Consider the following 18,441-nt stretch of genomic DNA (forward strand, 5'->3'; position numbering starts at 1 on the left):
GCTTTCAAGAGAGAGTTAGATAGGGCTCTTAAAGATAGCAGAGTCAGGGGATATGGGGAGAAGGCAGGAACGGGGTACTGATTGGGGATGATCAGCCATGATCACATTGAATGGCGATGCTGGCTCGAAGGGCCGAATGGTCTACTCCTGCACGTATTGTCTATTGTCTACTATAATGGGTGTTCGCAACCTTGACGTGGTCCGCCCTGTTTCGACGAATGCAATCAACCTGGCGTGCACAATCAAATAGAACAAGTTGTCCCACAACTGTAGGCTGTGCACGCCATACGCAAGAAGATCTACCACTTTGGTGACCCTCGGGACTATCCTCGATCGGGCTTTACCTTGCACTAAACGTGATTCCCTTTATCATGTATCTGTACACATGTGGACGGCTCGATTGTCATCGTGTATTGTCTTTCCGCTGACTGGTTAGCACGCAACCAAAAGCCTTTCACCGTACCTCGGTAAACGTGACGATAAACTGAACGGAACGACTGTGCCAGCACCAGCGAGTGTTGTCGAACTAACATGAAATCACCCTAGATCAAAAACAATTAAACTGGACATCCCTAATGCCAGAATTAAAACCACACACTCTATCTTGTTTATACATTAGACATGGGGCGGCAGACAATTGCAAACAGCGCCTGGAAATAAAAATAAAAATTATCACACGGAAACACGGGTTTGTTGACTTTAATGAGGTCTCATCCACTTAAAAACAGCTCGTTTCAGGCAATCCAACTTCTCAACGCGGGAGTTTCTGAAACTCCGCCCGTGTGTAACTTGTGCTGAATGGTCTCCCGAGTAAAGAGGAAGGTGTCCCTTTGCAATTCATTAATTTTACACCCCCCCCCCCCCCCCTCTCCCTGCCCCCAGGGCTCACTCCGAAAAAACAAAACAAAAACCCCCAAAGTTTGTCAAAGAAACAAAATATATAAAATTCTCATTCGGATGCGACCTGCCCCGGGAAAGTTGCAAACTCATTGAGCTTCCGGGGATACGGATGGTCTTTTCATAGGTTTCCGCTCATTTCTATGACACTATGCTGGCCATGCCTGTGCAATGAGTTTAAACCACCTTGACTGCACACTGTGTTCGGAGCTCTTGTCCCACAGTACAAACGCTCGGCTACTAAAACAGGATTAAACAACAAAAAAAAAAGATGATGCAACGATTGTGTCGGTGTGCCAAGTCAAATGACATGTCAACATGTTTTTACGGACTGTTCCGCAGGTGAACAAAAGACTCTCTCTCCCCCCCCCCCCCCCCCCCCCCCCCACGTCCGTGATCTGCGCTGGCACGGACAAAAAACGTGGTGGCCAGAACCAGGGTCCTCGTGAGGAAGTAAAGAGTCACACGTCAGCCAAAACAAAAAAACACTATTTGCCTTGTGACATCGTCCGCATTAAAACAATCCGGCTGCAATTTTTTTAACTGGGAAGGGGGAAAAAAAAGGTGATAAAACATGTTGAGATGGCAAAATTCAGCAAATTTCCAACCCCCCCCCGCACGCGCCATTTTATTGGAAAGTTTCCCAAAGAAAATGTGTTTATAAACATTCTGCCGCTCAGTCCGTTGATTAGGTTGAATATTTTTGGATGGAGTCTCCGCATCTATCTTCAGCAGTCGGTGGAAGTGGACAGGATTGAACACTGAGGGTGGGGGACAACTGCGGCCGCTACTCGTCAGAACCCACCGTTCTCTTCGCTCGTTTACGGGGGGACCTCCGCGGGGAGGTTTTGTCTGTCAAGGAAATCAAAGTTAAAAAAACATAATTAGAACACACAGCCGGTAGTACAACGCAGAGACAGACCGTTCAGAGCCGCTCGCCCACGCCGACCAACATGCCCCATCTACACTAGTCCCACGCCGACCAACATGCCACATCTACACTACCTTCCCACACCGACCAACATGCCCCATCTACACTAGCCCCACCTTGCCCACACCCACCAACATGCCCCATCTACACTAGTCCCACACCGACCAACATGCCCCATCTACACTAGTCCCACACCCACCAACATGCCCCATCTACACTAGTCCCACCTTGCCCACACCCACCAACATGCCCCTACACTAGTCCCACCAGCCCACACCGACCAACATGCCCCATCTACACTAGTCCCAACATTACCCACAATCCCCATCTACACTAGTCCCGCCTCGACCAACATGCCCCATCTACACTAGTCCCACCTTGACCAACATGCCCCATCTACACTAGTCCCACACCCACCAACATGCCCCATCTACACTAGTCCCACACCCACCAACATGCCCCATCTACACTAGTCCCACACCCACCAACATGCCCCATCTACACTAGTCCCACACCCACCAACATGCCCCATCTACACTAGTCCCACACCGACCAACATGCCCCATCTACACTAGTCCCACCTTGCCCACACCGACCAACATGCCCCATCTACACTAGTCCCACACCGACCAACATGCCCCATCTACACTAGTCCCACCTGCCTGCATTTGGCCCATATCCCTCTAAACCTGTCCGATCATGTTCATGTCCTAGGAGCAGAATTAGGCCATTCGGCCCATCGTCTACTACGCCATTCAATCATGCCTGATCTATCTCTCCCCCTCAACCCCATTCTTCCCATTACCTTTGACACCCTCACTAATCAAGAATCTGTCAATGTTTCCACTTTTAAAATGCCCAATGACTTGGGCTCCACAGCCGCCCGTTGCAATGAATTCCACAGATTCACCGCCCTCTGGTCCGAGACTCTTCCACTAATGGAAATATCCTCCCCATTCTATCAAGGCCTTTCACAATTCAGTAAGTGTACCATCTACCATCTATGGCACATCGTGGCATCAAGTAGGTTTTTTCCAGCCTGATGAAAAATTGTCCACGAGTAAAAAAAGGTTGTGAATTAGGTTGTGAAAGTGGGACGGGCCAAAGCCGACGTGGTGTGTTTTGCTGGCGTTGAATTTCATGGGAGCAGGGTGGGAGATGGAGGGTGAAGGGTTGAGAGCGGAGACGGTTGACAGCTGACTGAAAGGAAACTAGAGAGCAAAGACTTGAGGTGAGAGGGGCGAGGTGTGAAGCACCGGAGGGGTCACCTTATCCCTCAGCGGATAGCGGGTGTACAGAACGAGCTGCCAGAGGAGGTCGTTGAGGCGGGGACTATCCCAACGCTTAAAAGACCCTTGCACAGATGCGTGGATAGATGGTACACTGACAGAAATAACGAACTGCAGTTCCTGGTTTACAAAATAGTCACCTATCCATGTTCTCCAGAGATGCTGCCTGACCCGGAGTGTTACTCCAACACTCTGTGAAACAGAATCCTGGAGTAACTCAGCGGGTCAGGCAGCATCTCTGGAGAACATGGATAGGTGACGTGTCACAGAGTGCTGGAGTAACTCAGCGGGAGGAGGCCGGTTCTCTGGATACTTCCAAGAGAGATAGTGCTCTTAAAGATAGCGGAGTAAGGGGATATGGGGAGAAGGCAGGAACGGGGTACTGATTGTGGATGATCAGCCATGATCACAATGAATGGCGGTGCTGGCTCGAAGGGCCGAATGGCCTACTCCTGCACCTATTGTCTATTGTCGATATGTTGTTGATTCCCCTACTCTGGGTAAAAGACAGTATTCACCCTATCTATTCCCCTCAGGATCTTAGACATATTGACGTGGCAAAACAAAAAGCTGTGAAACAGTTTTAACATTTGGTCGTACATTTGGAGCCCTCACCCCTTTTAATAGTACGCCCAAGATTTGAAGACAACCCGTCGTAAAAAAAGAAAGTAACAGCATTACAAGCTCATTTTTGCTTAATTTTAGTAAAATATACACACAGGAACAATGGAAACAGTTGATCTCACCTCGTCTACTCTGCACTGAAGGTACAAGAAAGGCAAAGCAAAAGATAGCAAACGTTAGAATCAAAGACTTAGAAAGAGTGTTCGGTTGACAAAGAGCCATGCACGGGCCTGTTTGTAAGCAGGCCGACATTTCTTCAACTCAACATGCACAGAAGCCATTTCAGTCACAATGCCATTCCCAATTGACAGCACATCCAAAATCAGAATTTAGCTTATAGTTTAGAGATGCAGCGCGGAAACAGGCCCTTCGGCCCACCGAGTCCACGCCAACCAGGGATCCCCGCACACTAAGACTACCCTACACACACTGGGGACAATTTTTTTACAATTAACCTACAGGCCTGTACGTGCTTGGAGTGTGGGAGGAAACCGGAGCACCCGGAGAAAGCCCACGCAGGTCACGGGGAGAACGTACAGACAGCGCCCGTGGTCAGGATGGAACTCCGGGGTCTCTGACGCTGTGAGGGGGCAACTCTACCGCTGCTATTTAAAAAGCCTTGTTGTCAGAAGACTGATGAATCCTGATACAACAGGTTTAAATTAGCTAAAGCATCGCGTCAGTGAGTGAGGAAGAGTTTGCCAAAGTGGCCCGAGTGCTCTCTTTTACTGAACTTCACCCCCATATAATCAATAACAATCGAACCAAGCAGCAACAGCTGGAAACACAGCAAGCGTAGCCACAGAGAAACAGGCCCTTCAGCAGAACTTGCCCACACCCACCAACATGCCCCATCTACTCTAGTCCCACCCGCCCGCGTTTGGCTCATATCCCTCTAAACCTGTCCTATACAAATATCTTTTAAACAATGTGATAGTCCCTGCCTTAACTACCCCCTCTGGCAGCTCGTTCCTTACACCCAACGCCCCTCAGGTTCCTAAACTTTTTATAAATGCCTTGTCAGAAGACTGGTGAATCCCGATAACAGGTTTGAATTAAAAAAAAGCCCCTCCAGAGTATCATTGGGGTCTTTGTATCGCAAACGACGAGGAGTATTAAGAACTTGCTAAGAACAGGCTTGTCCCAGAGAGGGGATGGCAGGAGTGTTGGCTGGGAAATGTGGATCATTCTAAGATATGGGTGAGATGCAGGAAGACTGAAGGAGAGCTCTAAACTGTATGGAGCGGTTGGACAGACTTGGACTGTTTTCTCTGGAATGCCAAAGGTCGGGGGGGAGAACTCATGGAGGCATATCAAATTCTGAGAGGTATAGATAGTGCTGGAGTAACTCAGCGGGTCAGGCAGCATCTCTGAAGAACATGGATATGTGACGTTTCACAGAGTGCTGGAGTAACTCAGCGGGTCAGGCAGCATCTCTGAAGAACATGGATATGTGACGTTTCACAGAGTGCTGGAGTAACTCAGCGGGTCAGGCAGCATCTTTGGAGAACATGGATAGATGACATTTCACAGAGTGCTGGAGTAACTCAGTGGCTCAGACAGCATCTCTGGAGAACATGGATAGATGACGTTTCAGATAGGTGACGTTTCGAGTCAGGACTCTTCTTCAGACTGATAGGTGATGTTTTGGTTCAGAACCCAAAATTGTCACCTATCCATGATCTCCAGAGATGTTGCCCAACTCAAGAGTTTCTTTTTGGATCTTTGGATCTTTAAAGACTGTTAGCTTTTGATAAAAGTTTCTGCAAGTTAATTTGCTTAGTTAGATTTTCCACGACAATTGACGCACACCATCAGTGAGTGTTAACAGCTTTATGTCGACTAGAGCTGGCATCTCAGAGATTCAGTACGTTTAATAGGAGCACACATCAATGTCACCATCGACACGAGCAAGGCAACATGGTGGGTTGGATGTAAATGGGACACTGGCCACGGAGGCGACTTACTGATCTGATTGAGGGTTTCCTGGGGAATCCAGCTCATGTCCACATTGTTGTGGGTAGACGTCCCCATCTCCACTTTAGAACTTGGCCGTCTTCTCTGATTGAGGGAGTGAAAAACAAAGGGAAGGTCAGACAATACCAAAAGTACATCAAAAGCCAGTTTAAAAATAAATACGAGTGCAGCAGGATTAGAAGCAATTTGGAAGAACATCAAGCTAGTTTAAGGATAAGAGAGAAGTATTTTAGGACCGAGATGAGAAAATCATTTTTTACACAGAGAGTGGTGAATCTGGGGAATTCTCTGCCACAGAAGGCAGTTGAGGCCAGTTCATTGGCTATATTTAAGAGGGAGTTAGATGTGGCCCTTGTGGCTAAAGGGATCAGGGGGTATGGAGAGAAGGCAGGGATGGGATACTGAGTTGGATGATCAGCCATGATCATATTGAATGGCGGTGCAGGCTCGAAGGGCCGAATGGCCTATTCCTGCACCTATTTTCTATGTTTCTAGTGCTGGAGATGTGACGATGATAAAGTGGTTCCCTACTGATGAATTGAAATTACATTAGAACTATTTTGCACGGCTTAATGTAAGATGTTCCTTATTCATCACTCACACTATCTGCAATGAACGTTAAGAAAACATGTTATAGCAGAACGACCTGCAACATATCTAAGAATAAACCTAATTTGAGGAAGGACATTCTTGCTATTGAGGGAGTGCAGCGTAGGTTTAGAAGGTTAATTCACGGGATGGCGGGACTGTCATATGCTGAGAGAATGGAGAGGCTGGGCTTGTACACTCTGGAGTTTAGAAGGGTGAGAGGGGATCTCATTGAAACATATAAGATTGTTAAGGGCTTGGACACGCTAGAGGCAGGAAACATGTTCCCGATGTTGGGGGAGTCCAGAACCAGGGGCCACAGTTTAAGAATAAGGAATAAGCCATTTAGAACGGAGACGAGGAAACACTTTTTCTCACAGAGAGTGGCGAGTTTGTGGAATTCTCTGCCTCACAGGGCGGTGGAGGCAGGTTCTCTGCATGCTTTCAAGAGGGAGCTAGATAGGGCTCTTAAAAATAGCGGAGTCAGGGCATATGGGGAGAAGGCAGGAACGGGGTACTGATTGGGGATGATCAGCCATGATCACTTTTCCCCCCATATCCCTTGATTCCGTTAGCCCTAAGAGCTAAATTTAAATCTCTCTTGAAAATATCCAGTGAATTGGCCTCCACTGCCTTCTGTGGCAGAGAATTCCACAGATTCACAACTCTCTGGGTGAAGATGTTTTTCCTCGACTAAGTCCTAAATGGCCGCCCACTTATTCTTAAGAAAGAAGACTTACTTTTCTCGACTCTAGGAGCTGGTGAATCCCGACCACGACAAGCAAGCCAAGGCCAGTCAGGAACATGTACAAGAAGATGCTGCAATTCAAAATGGTTTCATTAAAATATTTATCATGAGCGAGTGTAGAGAACTGTTACAGAAAAATATCATCATCTGTATGAATAGAAAAACACAAACTCAACACCAGATACAGACGACCTGGGACATCATGATGCACACAGTTTCTACAAGTGGTTGGTGTGGTCACACTTGCAGATACTCTGAACAGTAACAGCATCTGTGGAGAACATGGATAGGTGACGTTTCACAGTGCTGGAGTAACTCAGCGGGTCAGGCAGCATCTGTGGAGAATATGTATAGGTGATGTTTCGGGTCGGGACCCTTCTTCTGATTGAAACAAGACATTCTCCTCACCACGAGGCTGGAAGTTTATATGGTTCATGTTTTGATATTCAATAGCAGAGATTAAATACAGTGATTAAATACTTGTTAGGATAACATGGAGATATTCGGACATTAAACAACACATCTAATCTCTTGCAACTCCCTGCAATTAACAATAATCTCTCAATTGGTTGGGTGGATCGACGTTTCACAGAGTGCTGGGGTAACTCAGCAGGTCAGGCAGCATCTGTGGGGAACATGGATAGGTGGCAATTATGGTTGGAACCCTTCATCAGACTGATCCGATTGAGGGGGGGGGGGGGGGGAGTTGGAGGGGGGGGGGGGGGGAGGACAGGCCAATTTTAGGTAACTAACCAACCAAATCTTAAAAGGACATTGTGGATCGGACCCGTGTTTAGTCTGAGTCGGTGCGGACTCGGCGGGGGCTGATGGACCCGTTTCTGCGCTGTGTCTCTAAACTAAACTTTACTGATAGAAGAACAGTGAAGATAGATGTTTAGATTTTCCTCACAGTGGCAAGTATTAAAAGGCAGCATGGTTTAAAAAAATAACAAAACGGAACACAACTGGACAAGCAGAAACTGGACAAGTAGACAAAAGTGCTGGAGAAACTCGGCCTCGACCCGAAACGTCACCTATTCCTTTGCTCCATAGATGCTGCCTCGCCCGCAGAGTTTCTCCAGCACTTATGTCTACCTTCGATTTTTCTTACAACAAGCAATCCGCTTTGATCACTTACGTTTCCCCATCCAGGCCATCCTCACGTTCAGTTATTGTAACAGTCTGGTTGAAAACTGCGTCACGGAAAATATTGCCCTAAAAAGAGAATCAGAGTCAAGAAGATATCAGAGCTCACGGCCAATTCCACCACACTCGGCCACATCTCAGCTAGTCCCATTGGCCCACATTTAGTTTGTTTATTGTCACATGTACTGAGGCAAGGTCATAAATTCACGAGCAGAAACAGGCCATTCGGCCCATCAAGTCTACTTCGCTATTAAATCATGGCTGATCTATCTTTCCCTCTCAGAGAGAGTTAGATAGAGCTCTAGGGGCTAGTGCTAGTGCACGAGCGGGGAGACAGACGTGAAGCGGTCCAATCGATCCCGCGGGACGATTTGCTGGAATAAAAGGATGTACCTGTATATTGCCGACCACCCGCGCCTGCGCAGTTGGGGGAGGCCAGTCAGCTGCGTCACAAATGAAAATGGCGCAGTAGGGACAGCGAATGCGTAGTGGGGCCCGATATCCGCGCGTGCGCAGTTGGGGAAGGTTTACCGGGCCGGGAAATACCATCAAATTCCAGGTAATTTGGAATTCTATTTCAGGAATTTTTATTTTTTTTTAGGTGTGGAAGTACTGGTTGTTGTCTAATTCAGGACATAGCAGCCAAAATTGAGAGATCAATGCTGGCGCATCATGACAACTAATAATGACGAGAGGAGATCGCTTACATTGGCGTCCTTGTAGTTGAGGTTGATGACCAATCCAAATGGCCGACCGCCCATGGGCTCGGCGGGGATGAAGGAATACTCAAACGTTGCCTGACGTTGAGACGGCACCAGCGTGTTCAGCTGCAGCGCGGTGAACTGCGAGGAGAGAAAGATACACTGGCTGTGATTCTGCAACACACATACTGAGCAAGACCACAAGGCACAATAGACAATAGGTGCAGGAGTAGGCCATTCGGCCCTTCGAGACAGCACCGCCATTCAATGTGATCATGGCTATCAGTACCCCATTCCTGCCTTCTCCCCATATCCCTTGACTCCGCTATTTCTAAGAGCCCTATCTAGCTCTCTCTTGAAAGCATCCAGAGAATCCGCCTCCACCGCCCTCTGAGGCAGAGAATTGCACAGACTCACCACTCTCTGTGAGAAAAAGCGTTTCCTCGTCTCCGTTCTAAATGGCTTACTCCTTATTCCTAAACTGTGGCCCCTGGTTCTGGACTCCCCCAACATCGGGAACATGTTTCCTGCCTCCTTAGCAATCTTATATGTTTCAATGAGATGCCCTCTCATCTTTCTAAACTCCAGAGTGTACAAGCCCAGCTGCTCCATTCTCTCGGCACAGGAGCAGAGTTAGGCCATGTGGCCCAACCAGTCTATTCCACCATTCAATCACAGCTGATCTATATTTCAATAGACAATAGGCGCAGGAGTAGGCCATTCGGCCCTTCGAGCCAACACCGCCATTCAATATTTTATTTCATTCTTCTCATGTTTAAATGATGTTTTATTTTTAAGTGCCCACTGTTTGTCGTGTTATTACTTGCGAGCACAGCGCCGAGGCAAATTCCTTGTATGTACACATACCCGGCTAATAACATTCATTAAATTCACTCACATTCTGAATGTAGAACTGGTAGTCCTGAGGATAACGGAATGAAGCATCCAACGATTCCACGACAAACTCTTCATTGCCCTTGTTCGTGAATCCAACCAAGAATTTCACAATGTTGTTCGCGGGGAAATCTGAGGGGTGATGAAACATGAACAGGTTTGAGGTGAGGGGGGAAGGGAGGGAGGGGGATTTAACCTGAGGGGTAACTTTTTCCACACAGAGGGTGTGGTGGGTGTGTGGAACGAGCTGCCGGAGGGGGTAGTCGAGGCTGGGACTATCCCAACATTCAAGAAACATTTCGACAGGTACATGGATAGGACACGTTTGGAGGGATAGGGGCCAAATGCAGGCAGGTGGGGCTGGTGTAGATGGGACATGTTGGCCGGTGTGGGAAAGTTGGGCCAAAAGGGCCTGTTTCCATGCTACAAGATTATTAGGAACATTCTATACAATGTACCATTTCTTCATTGCCACAAATAATATCAATGGAGGGTGTAGTGACTGTGATTAACAAGGAGCCCCATTAACTTGGTCCCACCATTTGGGTGGTCACGGTGGCGCAGCGGTAGAGTTGCGAATGCAGCGCCACAGACCCGGGTTCAATCCCGACTACGGATGCTGTCTGTACGGAGTTTGTACGTTATCCCCCGTGGGTTTTCTCCGAGATCTTCGGTTTCCTCCCACACTCCAAAGACGTGCAGGTTTGTAGGTTAATTGGCTTGGCAAATGTAAAAATTGTCCCTAGTGGGTGTAGGATAGTGTTAGCGTGCGGGGATCGCAGGTCGGCGCGGACCTGATGGGCCGAAGGGACAGCTTCTCAATGTCATGGTCACCCGCTCCGTGACACGCTGGTCGACCCGAGGGTCGCCTTCAGCAACAGACTAGTTCCCACCAAGATGCAGCACAGAACGCCAGAGGAGATCCTTCTTCCCTGTGGCTATCAAACTGTACAACTCCTCCCCCCTTCTGTCGTGGGGTAGACTGAGACTAACCCCCCCCCCCCCCCAATCTTTGCACATCCCCAATCCTTTCCACTCGTCACTTTAATTTCATGTTTCATGTATTTTGAGTTTGTTGGCTGTGACTGTTGGCAGATCAATTTCCCTCCTGGGATAAATAAAGTTCTACCGTGTTATACAGAGGGTGGTGGGTGTATGGAACGAGCTGCCACAGGAGGTAGTTGAGGCAGGTACTGTAACATTTAAAAGACGGGTCATGCAATAGAAAAAGTTCATAAAAGAGGGATATGGACCAAATCCAGGGAAATGGGGCAACTGGTTGTCACGGACAAATTGGGACAACAGACCTGTTCCCATGCTGCATTACTTTGAGACTAATAACAGTGAGCGAGGCCGAAAATGATAAGTAACAACAGAAACGTTACAATTACAGGGAGGTAAATAGAACCCATGATAATAGACAATAGACAATAGGTGCAGGAGTAGGCCATTCGGCCCTTCGAGCCAGCACCGCCATTCAATGTTATCATGGCTGACCATTCCAAATCAGTACCCCGTTCCTGCTTTCTCCCCATATCACCTGACTCCGCTATCTTTAAGAGCCCTATCTAGCTCTCTCTTGAAAGTATCCAGAGAACCTGCCTCCACCACCCTCTGAGGCAGAGAATTCCCCAGACTCACAACTCTCTGTGAGAAAAAGTGTTTCCTCGTCTCCGTTCTAAATGGCTTACTCCTTATTCTTAAACTGAATCTGTGAAGTGAACGACACAAACACACAAGGGACCGCAGACACTGGCATCATGAGCAAAACACAGAGTGCTGGAGGAACTCAGCGGGCGGGGCAGCATCTGGTTGAGGAGGGAACGGACAGGCAACGTTTCCAGTCGGAACCTTTCTCCAGCCGAACGTCACCCGTCCATTCCCTCCCTAGATGCTGCCCGGCCTCACTGAGTTTGTCCAGCTCTGTGAAGTGCAGAATACGAGGAACATTCAGTGGGGGGGGGGGGGGGGGGGAATTGGACCAGACGGCACAATGAGCTTGCGCCTCAGTGAGTTTCCCTACCATCTCCCCTCACGAACAGGATGACCGTGTCGGCACTGGGAGAAGCCTTTGGTTCCCCAAAGGTCGAATCTTCTTCCTCCTCTTCCTCTTCTTTTTCGTCTTCCATCTGCAGCAGTGAACAAAATCACATGAAACTTGCCCAATTACACTGGGACAGATTTGATGCAACTCTCAACAATATGTATGTACACATTCAGACTCGTTTATTGTCACGTGTACCGAGGAGGTTCAGGGATAGGCTATTGTTGCGTGCTACCCGGTCAGTGAAATGTCATGGGTGGGAGATTGCAACCTCAACGTGGTCCACCCTGTTTCGACTAATGCAACCAACCCGATGTGCACAAACAAAAGGTCAAATAGAACAGGTTGACCGACAACTTCAGGCTGTGCACGCCACACGCAAGAGGGAGAAGAGAAAATAAAAAGACTACACATGATTACAATCGAGCCGTCTATAGCGTAGATACATGATAAAGGGAATAACCTATAGTGCAAAATAAAGTCAGTAAAGTCTGATTAAAGATAGTCCAAGGGTCTCCAAAGAGGTAGACGGTAGCTCCAAACTGCTCGCGTTGGTTATAGGTGGTTCAGTTGCCTGATAACAGCTGGGAAGAAACTTCCCTGAATCTGGAGGTGTGCGGTTTCACACTTCTGTACCCCTTGCCCGATGGGAGAGAGGGGAGAAGAGGGAATGGCCAGGGTGCGACTGGTCCTTGATGATGCTGCTGGCCTTGCCGAGGCAGCGTGAGGTGTAGATGGAGTCAATGGAAGGGAGGTTGGTTTGTGTGACGTTCTGGGCTGCGTCCACAATTCTCTGCAATTTCTTGGATGGAGCTGTTCCCAGACCGTGTGGTGATGCATCCTGATATGCTTTCTATGGTGCACTGGTTAATTGGCTTGGTAAATCTAGTGGGTGTAGGAGAGTGTTAGTGTGCTGGGATCGCTGGTCGGCGCGCACCCGGTGGGCCAAAAGGGCCTGTTTCCACGATGTATCTCTAAACTAAATTAAAGACTAAATCCAAAAGTTGGGCAGGTCTGATGATTAACTGGCCCTCTGTAAATGCCCCCGAGTGTGTAGGTGCGTAAGTGGACAAGAAAAGAGAACTAGTGTGAACAGGCTTCGTGGGCGGCGCGACCGGTGTCGCAGCGGCCTCTGCAGTCTGTCTGTGTTTTTTTTTTGTTTTTTTGTCCTGTTGAGGGTTTAGTTTGTAGCGGTTTAGCGGGGTTTTTTTTAAATGTGTATGTGTGGGGGGTGGGGGAAACTTTTAATCTCTTCCCTGCATGGAGACCCGACCTTTTCCTTGTCGGGTCTCTGTTGCCGTTGGGGCCTAGCGCCGTGGAGCGGCCTCCACCGGAATGACCTGGAGGCTCAAGTCACGGAGCCTGTGGAGCTGGGGAGCTGCTGTGGAGTCGCGGAGTCGCTGCGGACTTACCTCCGTGGAGCTGGCCGGCTTCGGGGCGTGGAGAGCGGCGGTGGCGCGTTGCTGCGGCCCGGCTCCGGTGGATGGTGACACCGGGAGCTCGCGGATCCCCGGTGGGAGGCTGCTTTGCGGGGCACCGGCAGCGGCGACTTCTCCCGCCCGAATTGCGGGGTTGAGAGTGACCTGGAGGGGGGCCCTACAACGCCCGGCGCGGCCTTAATTTGCCGCGGACTAGCGCCCGCCGGGGGCTTTGACCTCGACTTCGGGAGGGAAATGGAATGCAGGGGAGAGACAAGAACTTTGCCTTCCATCGCAGTGAGGAGGAGAGCCACTGTGATGGATGTTTATGTGAATAGTGTCGGTGTGTGTTTTGGTTCTTTTATTGTATGGCTGCAGAAACTAAATTTCGTTTGAACCTCATGTGAGGTTCAAATGACAAATAAAGGTATTGTATTGTAGACTAAAATTCATAGAAACATAGAAAATAGGTGCAGGAGTAGGCCCTTCGAGCCTGCACCGCCATTCAATATGATCATGGCTGATCATCCAACTCAGTATCCTGTACCTGCCTTCTCTCCATACCCCCTGATCCCTTTAGCCACAAGGGCCACATCTAACTCCCTCTTAAATATAGCCAATGAACTGGCCTCAACTACCTTCTGCGGCAGAGAATTCCAGAGATTCACCACTCTCTGTGTGAATTCGCTGAGTTTCTCCAGCATTTTTGTCGACCTTCTGTGAACACGTGTTTTGATGCCTGCCATCTGGGGCGGGATCCATGTGTACATGTGATAGATGTTGCCCACCCCTGCCTTATGACATGATCTATCTTTCAGTCTCAACCCCATTCTCTAACTGTCAAAAGGCACAGAAGTGTGAAAACACACACCTCCAGATTGGGACAGTTTCTTCCCATCTGTTATCAGGCAACTGAATCATCCTACCACAACCAGAGGCAGCATTTATGAAGCGAAAGAATAGGTGATGTTTCTGTCAAGACCCTTCTTCAGACTGATGTGGGGTGGGGGCGGGGTAAAGTGTGAACGGGTGGTCGGTGTGGACTCTGTAGGCTGAAGGGCCTGTTTCCAGGCTGTGCCATACAATCGATCGTAGGCTGAACAGGACAAAGAAACTTACAATGTCCGTCGTATCATCTTCCTCTATTTCTGCTTCGTCATCTTCATCCTCCACCACAGAATCATCAATTCCTTCTTCATCCTCAGTGGGGTCGTCGGCAGCAACTAACGGCCCTGAACCTGCGGCAGACAAAGGCTTTAAATCACGGTAACTCTCCCATTCACAGATGGGAATTGCTCTTCCCCGAAGACTTAAACATCACCAGAAGACACAAACAAGTGGACGCAAGGAGCTGCAGGTGATGGAATCTTGCGTGAAACAAAGTGCTGGAATAATTCCGTGGGTCAGCTAGAAGTCGTGGAAGGAAATTGGAAAAGGACGGGGGACATTTCTGGTCGAGACCCTTATGGAGTCAGGGAGTCCGTAAACAGACCCCTCAGCCATGCCGACCAACATGCCCCATCTACACTATCTCCCACGAGCCACGTCGACCCAAGTTAGAAGGTACAGGAGCTTGAAATCCGGAACATCCAGGTTCAGGAACAGCTTCTTCCCCACAGCCATCAGACTATTAAACATGACATCAAACAAACTCTGAACAACAGCCTATTGCACCTTATCTGTTTATTTATTGTGTATATATATGGTCGATGGTTTATAGACACACTGAACATTTATCTCCTGTTCTGTATTATGTTTACATATTCTGTTGTACTGCAGCAAGCAAGACTTTTGTTGTCCTATCTGGGGCACATGACAATAAAACTCTTGACTTGACATATCCCTCTAAACCTGTCTTATCCATGTACCTGCCCTGGTGGTTTTTTTTTAAATGTTTAAGAAAGAACTGCAGATGCTGGAAAAATCGGAGGTAGACAAAAATGTTGGAAAAACTCAGCGCGTGAGGCAGCATCTATGGAGCGAATGAATAGGTGACGTTTCGGGTCGAGAAGTGTGAAAACACACAGCTCCGGATGAAACTCAGTGGGTGAGGCAGCATCTATGGTGCGAAGGAATAGGTGATGTTTCAGGTCAAGACCCTTCTTCAGACTGATGTGAAGGTAGGGGAGGCGGGAAGAAGAAAGGAAGAGGCGGAGACAGTGGGCTAAGGGAGGGCTGAGAAGGGGAGGAGAAAGCAAGGACTACCTGAAATCAGAGAAGTCAATGTCCATACCGCTGGGGTGTAAACTGCCCAAGCGAAATATGAGGTGCTGCTCCTCCAATTTACGGTAGTCCTCACTCTGGCCATGGAGGAGGCCCAGGACAGTAAGGTTGGATTCGGAATGGGAGGGGAGGAATGACCCAAAACGTCACCTATTCCTTCCCTCCATAGATGCTGCCTCGCCCGCTGAGTTTCTCCAGCATTTTTGTCTACCTCCGGTGTTTTTTTAAACATTAGAGTATCTGCCTCAATTAGCTCCTCTGGCAACTCATCCTATATCCCCACCACCCTCTGAAAAGCTTGTCCCCTAGTTTCCTATTGAATCTTTCCCCTCTTACCTTAAACTAAACCCATGCCCTCCTGTTCATAACTCAACTAATCTGAATCCAGAGGTGTGTGTGTTCACACTTTCATACCTGCTGGCTCACAGCGCCAGAGACCCAGGTTCCATCGTGACTACGGGTGCTGTCTTGTTCAGAGTTTGCACATTTGCACATTGTAACCGCGCAGGTTTTTCTCCGGCTGCTCCCGGAGGTTCCTCCCACACTCCAAAGACGTTCAGGTTTGCGGGTTAATTAGCTTTGGTAAAATTGTAAATTGTCCCCAGTGTGTTGTGTAGGATAATGCTCGTGCACGGGGTGATGATCGCTGGTCGGCGCGGACTGGGTGGCCCGAAGGGTATATTTACTTCCGTGCTGTTTCTCTAGAGTCGAAGATCACATTAGCAAACAGATACCATCGCCTGAGGCAGAACGGGAGACAGCACAGATGGTGTAGTCCGGAGCAAAGGACAAGCATCCACAAGACTAGTTACTCATGGCAAGAATGGCTTGTATAGGCCGAACGTTTTATCAGACAGCACACTCCAGCCATAGAAGCAAGAGATGACAGGGTGAAGACTACAATGTGAGAGGGAAATGAATTAATGGGAACCTGAAGGGGCAACTTTTTCCATAGAAAGTGGTGAGTGTACGGAATGAGCTGCCAGAGACAATAGACAATAGGTGTAGGAGTAGGCCATTTGGCCCTTTGAGCCAGCACCGCCATTCACTGCGATCATGGCTGATCATCCCCAATCAGTACCCCGTTCCTGCCTTCTCCCCATATCCCCTGACTCCGCTATTTTTAAGAGCCCTATCTAGCTCTCTCTTGAAAGCATCCAGAGAACCTGCCCCCACCGCCCTCTGAGGCAGAGAATTCCACAGACTCACCACTCTCTGTGAGAAAAAGTGTTTCCTCGTCTCCGTTCTAAATGGCTTACTCCTTATTCTTAAAAGAGGTCATTAAGACAGGTACGATAATTTAAAATACATTTAAATCATAAATATTTCTCCCTTGACTTTAAACATTTGCCGTCTTGTATTACCTCGGGACTTCACTCTATCCATTTCCCACATGGTTTTATTCACTTCTTTGATATCACATCTTATCGTCCTGCACTCTCAAGGAATAAAGACCTCTCTCCATAGCTCAGGCCCACAAGTCCTGGCAACATCCTCGTAAATCTTCAGGTGCCGAGGTAAATCTGCAGATCAGGCAGCATCCCTGGCAAGACATAGACAGGCAACGGAACCTCTCTTCAAGATTTGGTCTGCCAAAGCCACAAAAAAATACTCATGAACTTCTACAGGCGTACGGTAGAGAGCATATTCTGGAGTTTAGAAGGATTAGAGGGGATCTCATTGAAACATACAAGATTGTTCAAGGTTTGGTCACGCTGGAGGCAGGAAACATGGTCCCAATGTTGGGGAAGTCCAGAACCAGGGGCCACAGTTTAAGAATAAGGGGTAAGCCATTTAGAACGGAGACAAGGAAACATTTTTTCTCACAGAGTTGTGAGTGTGTGGAATTCTCTGCCGCAGAGGACAGTGAAGGCAGGTTCTCTGGATACTTTCGAGAGCTGGATAGGGCTCTTAAAGAAAGCGAGTCAGGGAATATGGGGAAAAGGTAGGAACGGGGTACTGATTGGGAATGATCAGCCATGATCACATTGAATGGCGGTGCTGGCTCGAAGGGCCGAAGGGCCTACTCCTGCACCTATTGTCTATTGTCTTATTTGGTTTCATCATAGTCTGGTTTGGTAACTTGTATGCCCTGGAATGCAGGTATCGACAGAGAGTGATGGCCACTGCCAAGTCCATCCCGGGTATTGACCTCCCCACCGTCTGCTGCTACCACCGGGAAGAAGGTACAGTAGCCTGAAACCCCCAGTTTCAACAGCATCCCCACCAGCAACCATCAGGCTATTGAACACTGCACAACACTACCGTCAGCAACTATGGCAGCACGGTGGCGTAGCTGAAGAGTTGCCACCTTATCGCGCCAGGTTCGATTCGGACAACGGGTACTTGTCTGTAAGTTCTCCCTGTGACATTTCATGGGTTTTATCCGAGATTTTCGGTATCCTCCCACACTCCCAAAGACGTGCAGGTTTGTAGGTGAATTGGCTTGGTACAATCGTAACTTGTCCCGTGGGTGTCCAGGATAGTGTTAGTGTGCAGGGATCGCTGGTCGGAGCGAACTCAGTGGGCCTATGGGGACTGTATCTCTAAACTAAACCAAACTATGACCTTCTACGGTTACACAAAAAAGCTGGAGAAACTCAGCGGGTGCAGCAGCATCTATGGAGCGAAGGAAATAGGCAACGTTTCGGGCCGAAACCCTTCTTCGGTCTGAAGAAGGGTTTCGGCCCGAAACGTTGCCTATTTCCTTCGCTCCATAGATGCTGCTGCACCCGCTGAGTTTCTCCAGCTTTTTGTGTAACCTTCGATTCTCCAGCATCTGCAGTTCCTTCTTAAACACTATGACCTTCTACGGTTGTCTTTGGTTGCATACCGTAGTACTTCTTGTTTGCACTAATACTGTAAGTTATTAATTGATTGGATCTCTGTTTAATATAGATTTATCAGTGTGTATTGTGGCTACAGGCCTATTCTGCTGCTGCAAGAATTTCAGTGTTCCGT

At 48.4% G+C, this 18,441-nt stretch overlaps 1 protein-coding gene across 2 annotated transcripts in view; it reads right to left on the reverse strand.

Annotated features, from left to right (window-relative positions):
• Positions 1 to 683: 683 nt before the first annotated feature.
• ssr1 (signal sequence receptor, alpha) overlaps positions 684 to 18,441 on the reverse strand; it is a 22,073-nt gene continuing 4,315 nt past the window's right edge. The window contains exons 2-10 of one of the 2 annotated variants that reach the window (XM_055653861.1): positions 14,377 to 14,495; positions 11,819 to 11,924; positions 9,800 to 9,927; positions 8,908 to 9,042; positions 8,193 to 8,269; positions 7,047 to 7,125; positions 5,709 to 5,802; positions 3,864 to 3,878; positions 684 to 1,749 (exon numbers count right to left, since the gene is read on the reverse strand). In XM_055653861.1, the coding sequence (XP_055509836.1) occupies positions 1,685 to 1,749; positions 3,864 to 3,878; positions 5,709 to 5,802; positions 7,047 to 7,125; positions 8,193 to 8,269; positions 8,908 to 9,042; positions 9,800 to 9,927; positions 11,819 to 11,924; positions 14,377 to 14,495 (818 nt within the window). In that variant the 3' untranslated portion in view covers positions 684 to 1,684. The remainder of the gene's footprint in view (positions 1,750 to 3,863; positions 3,879 to 5,708; positions 5,803 to 7,046; positions 7,126 to 8,192; positions 8,270 to 8,907; positions 9,043 to 9,799; positions 9,928 to 11,818; positions 11,925 to 14,376; positions 14,496 to 18,441) is intronic. The other variant, XM_055653867.1, reaches the window with a different exon arrangement.

Source organism: Leucoraja erinacea, chromosome 2 (genome assembly GCF_028641065.1).
Source record: "Leucoraja erinacea ecotype New England chromosome 2, Leri_hhj_1, whole genome shotgun sequence".
NCBI lineage: Eukaryota > Metazoa > Chordata > Chondrichthyes > Rajiformes > Rajidae > Leucoraja > Leucoraja erinaceus.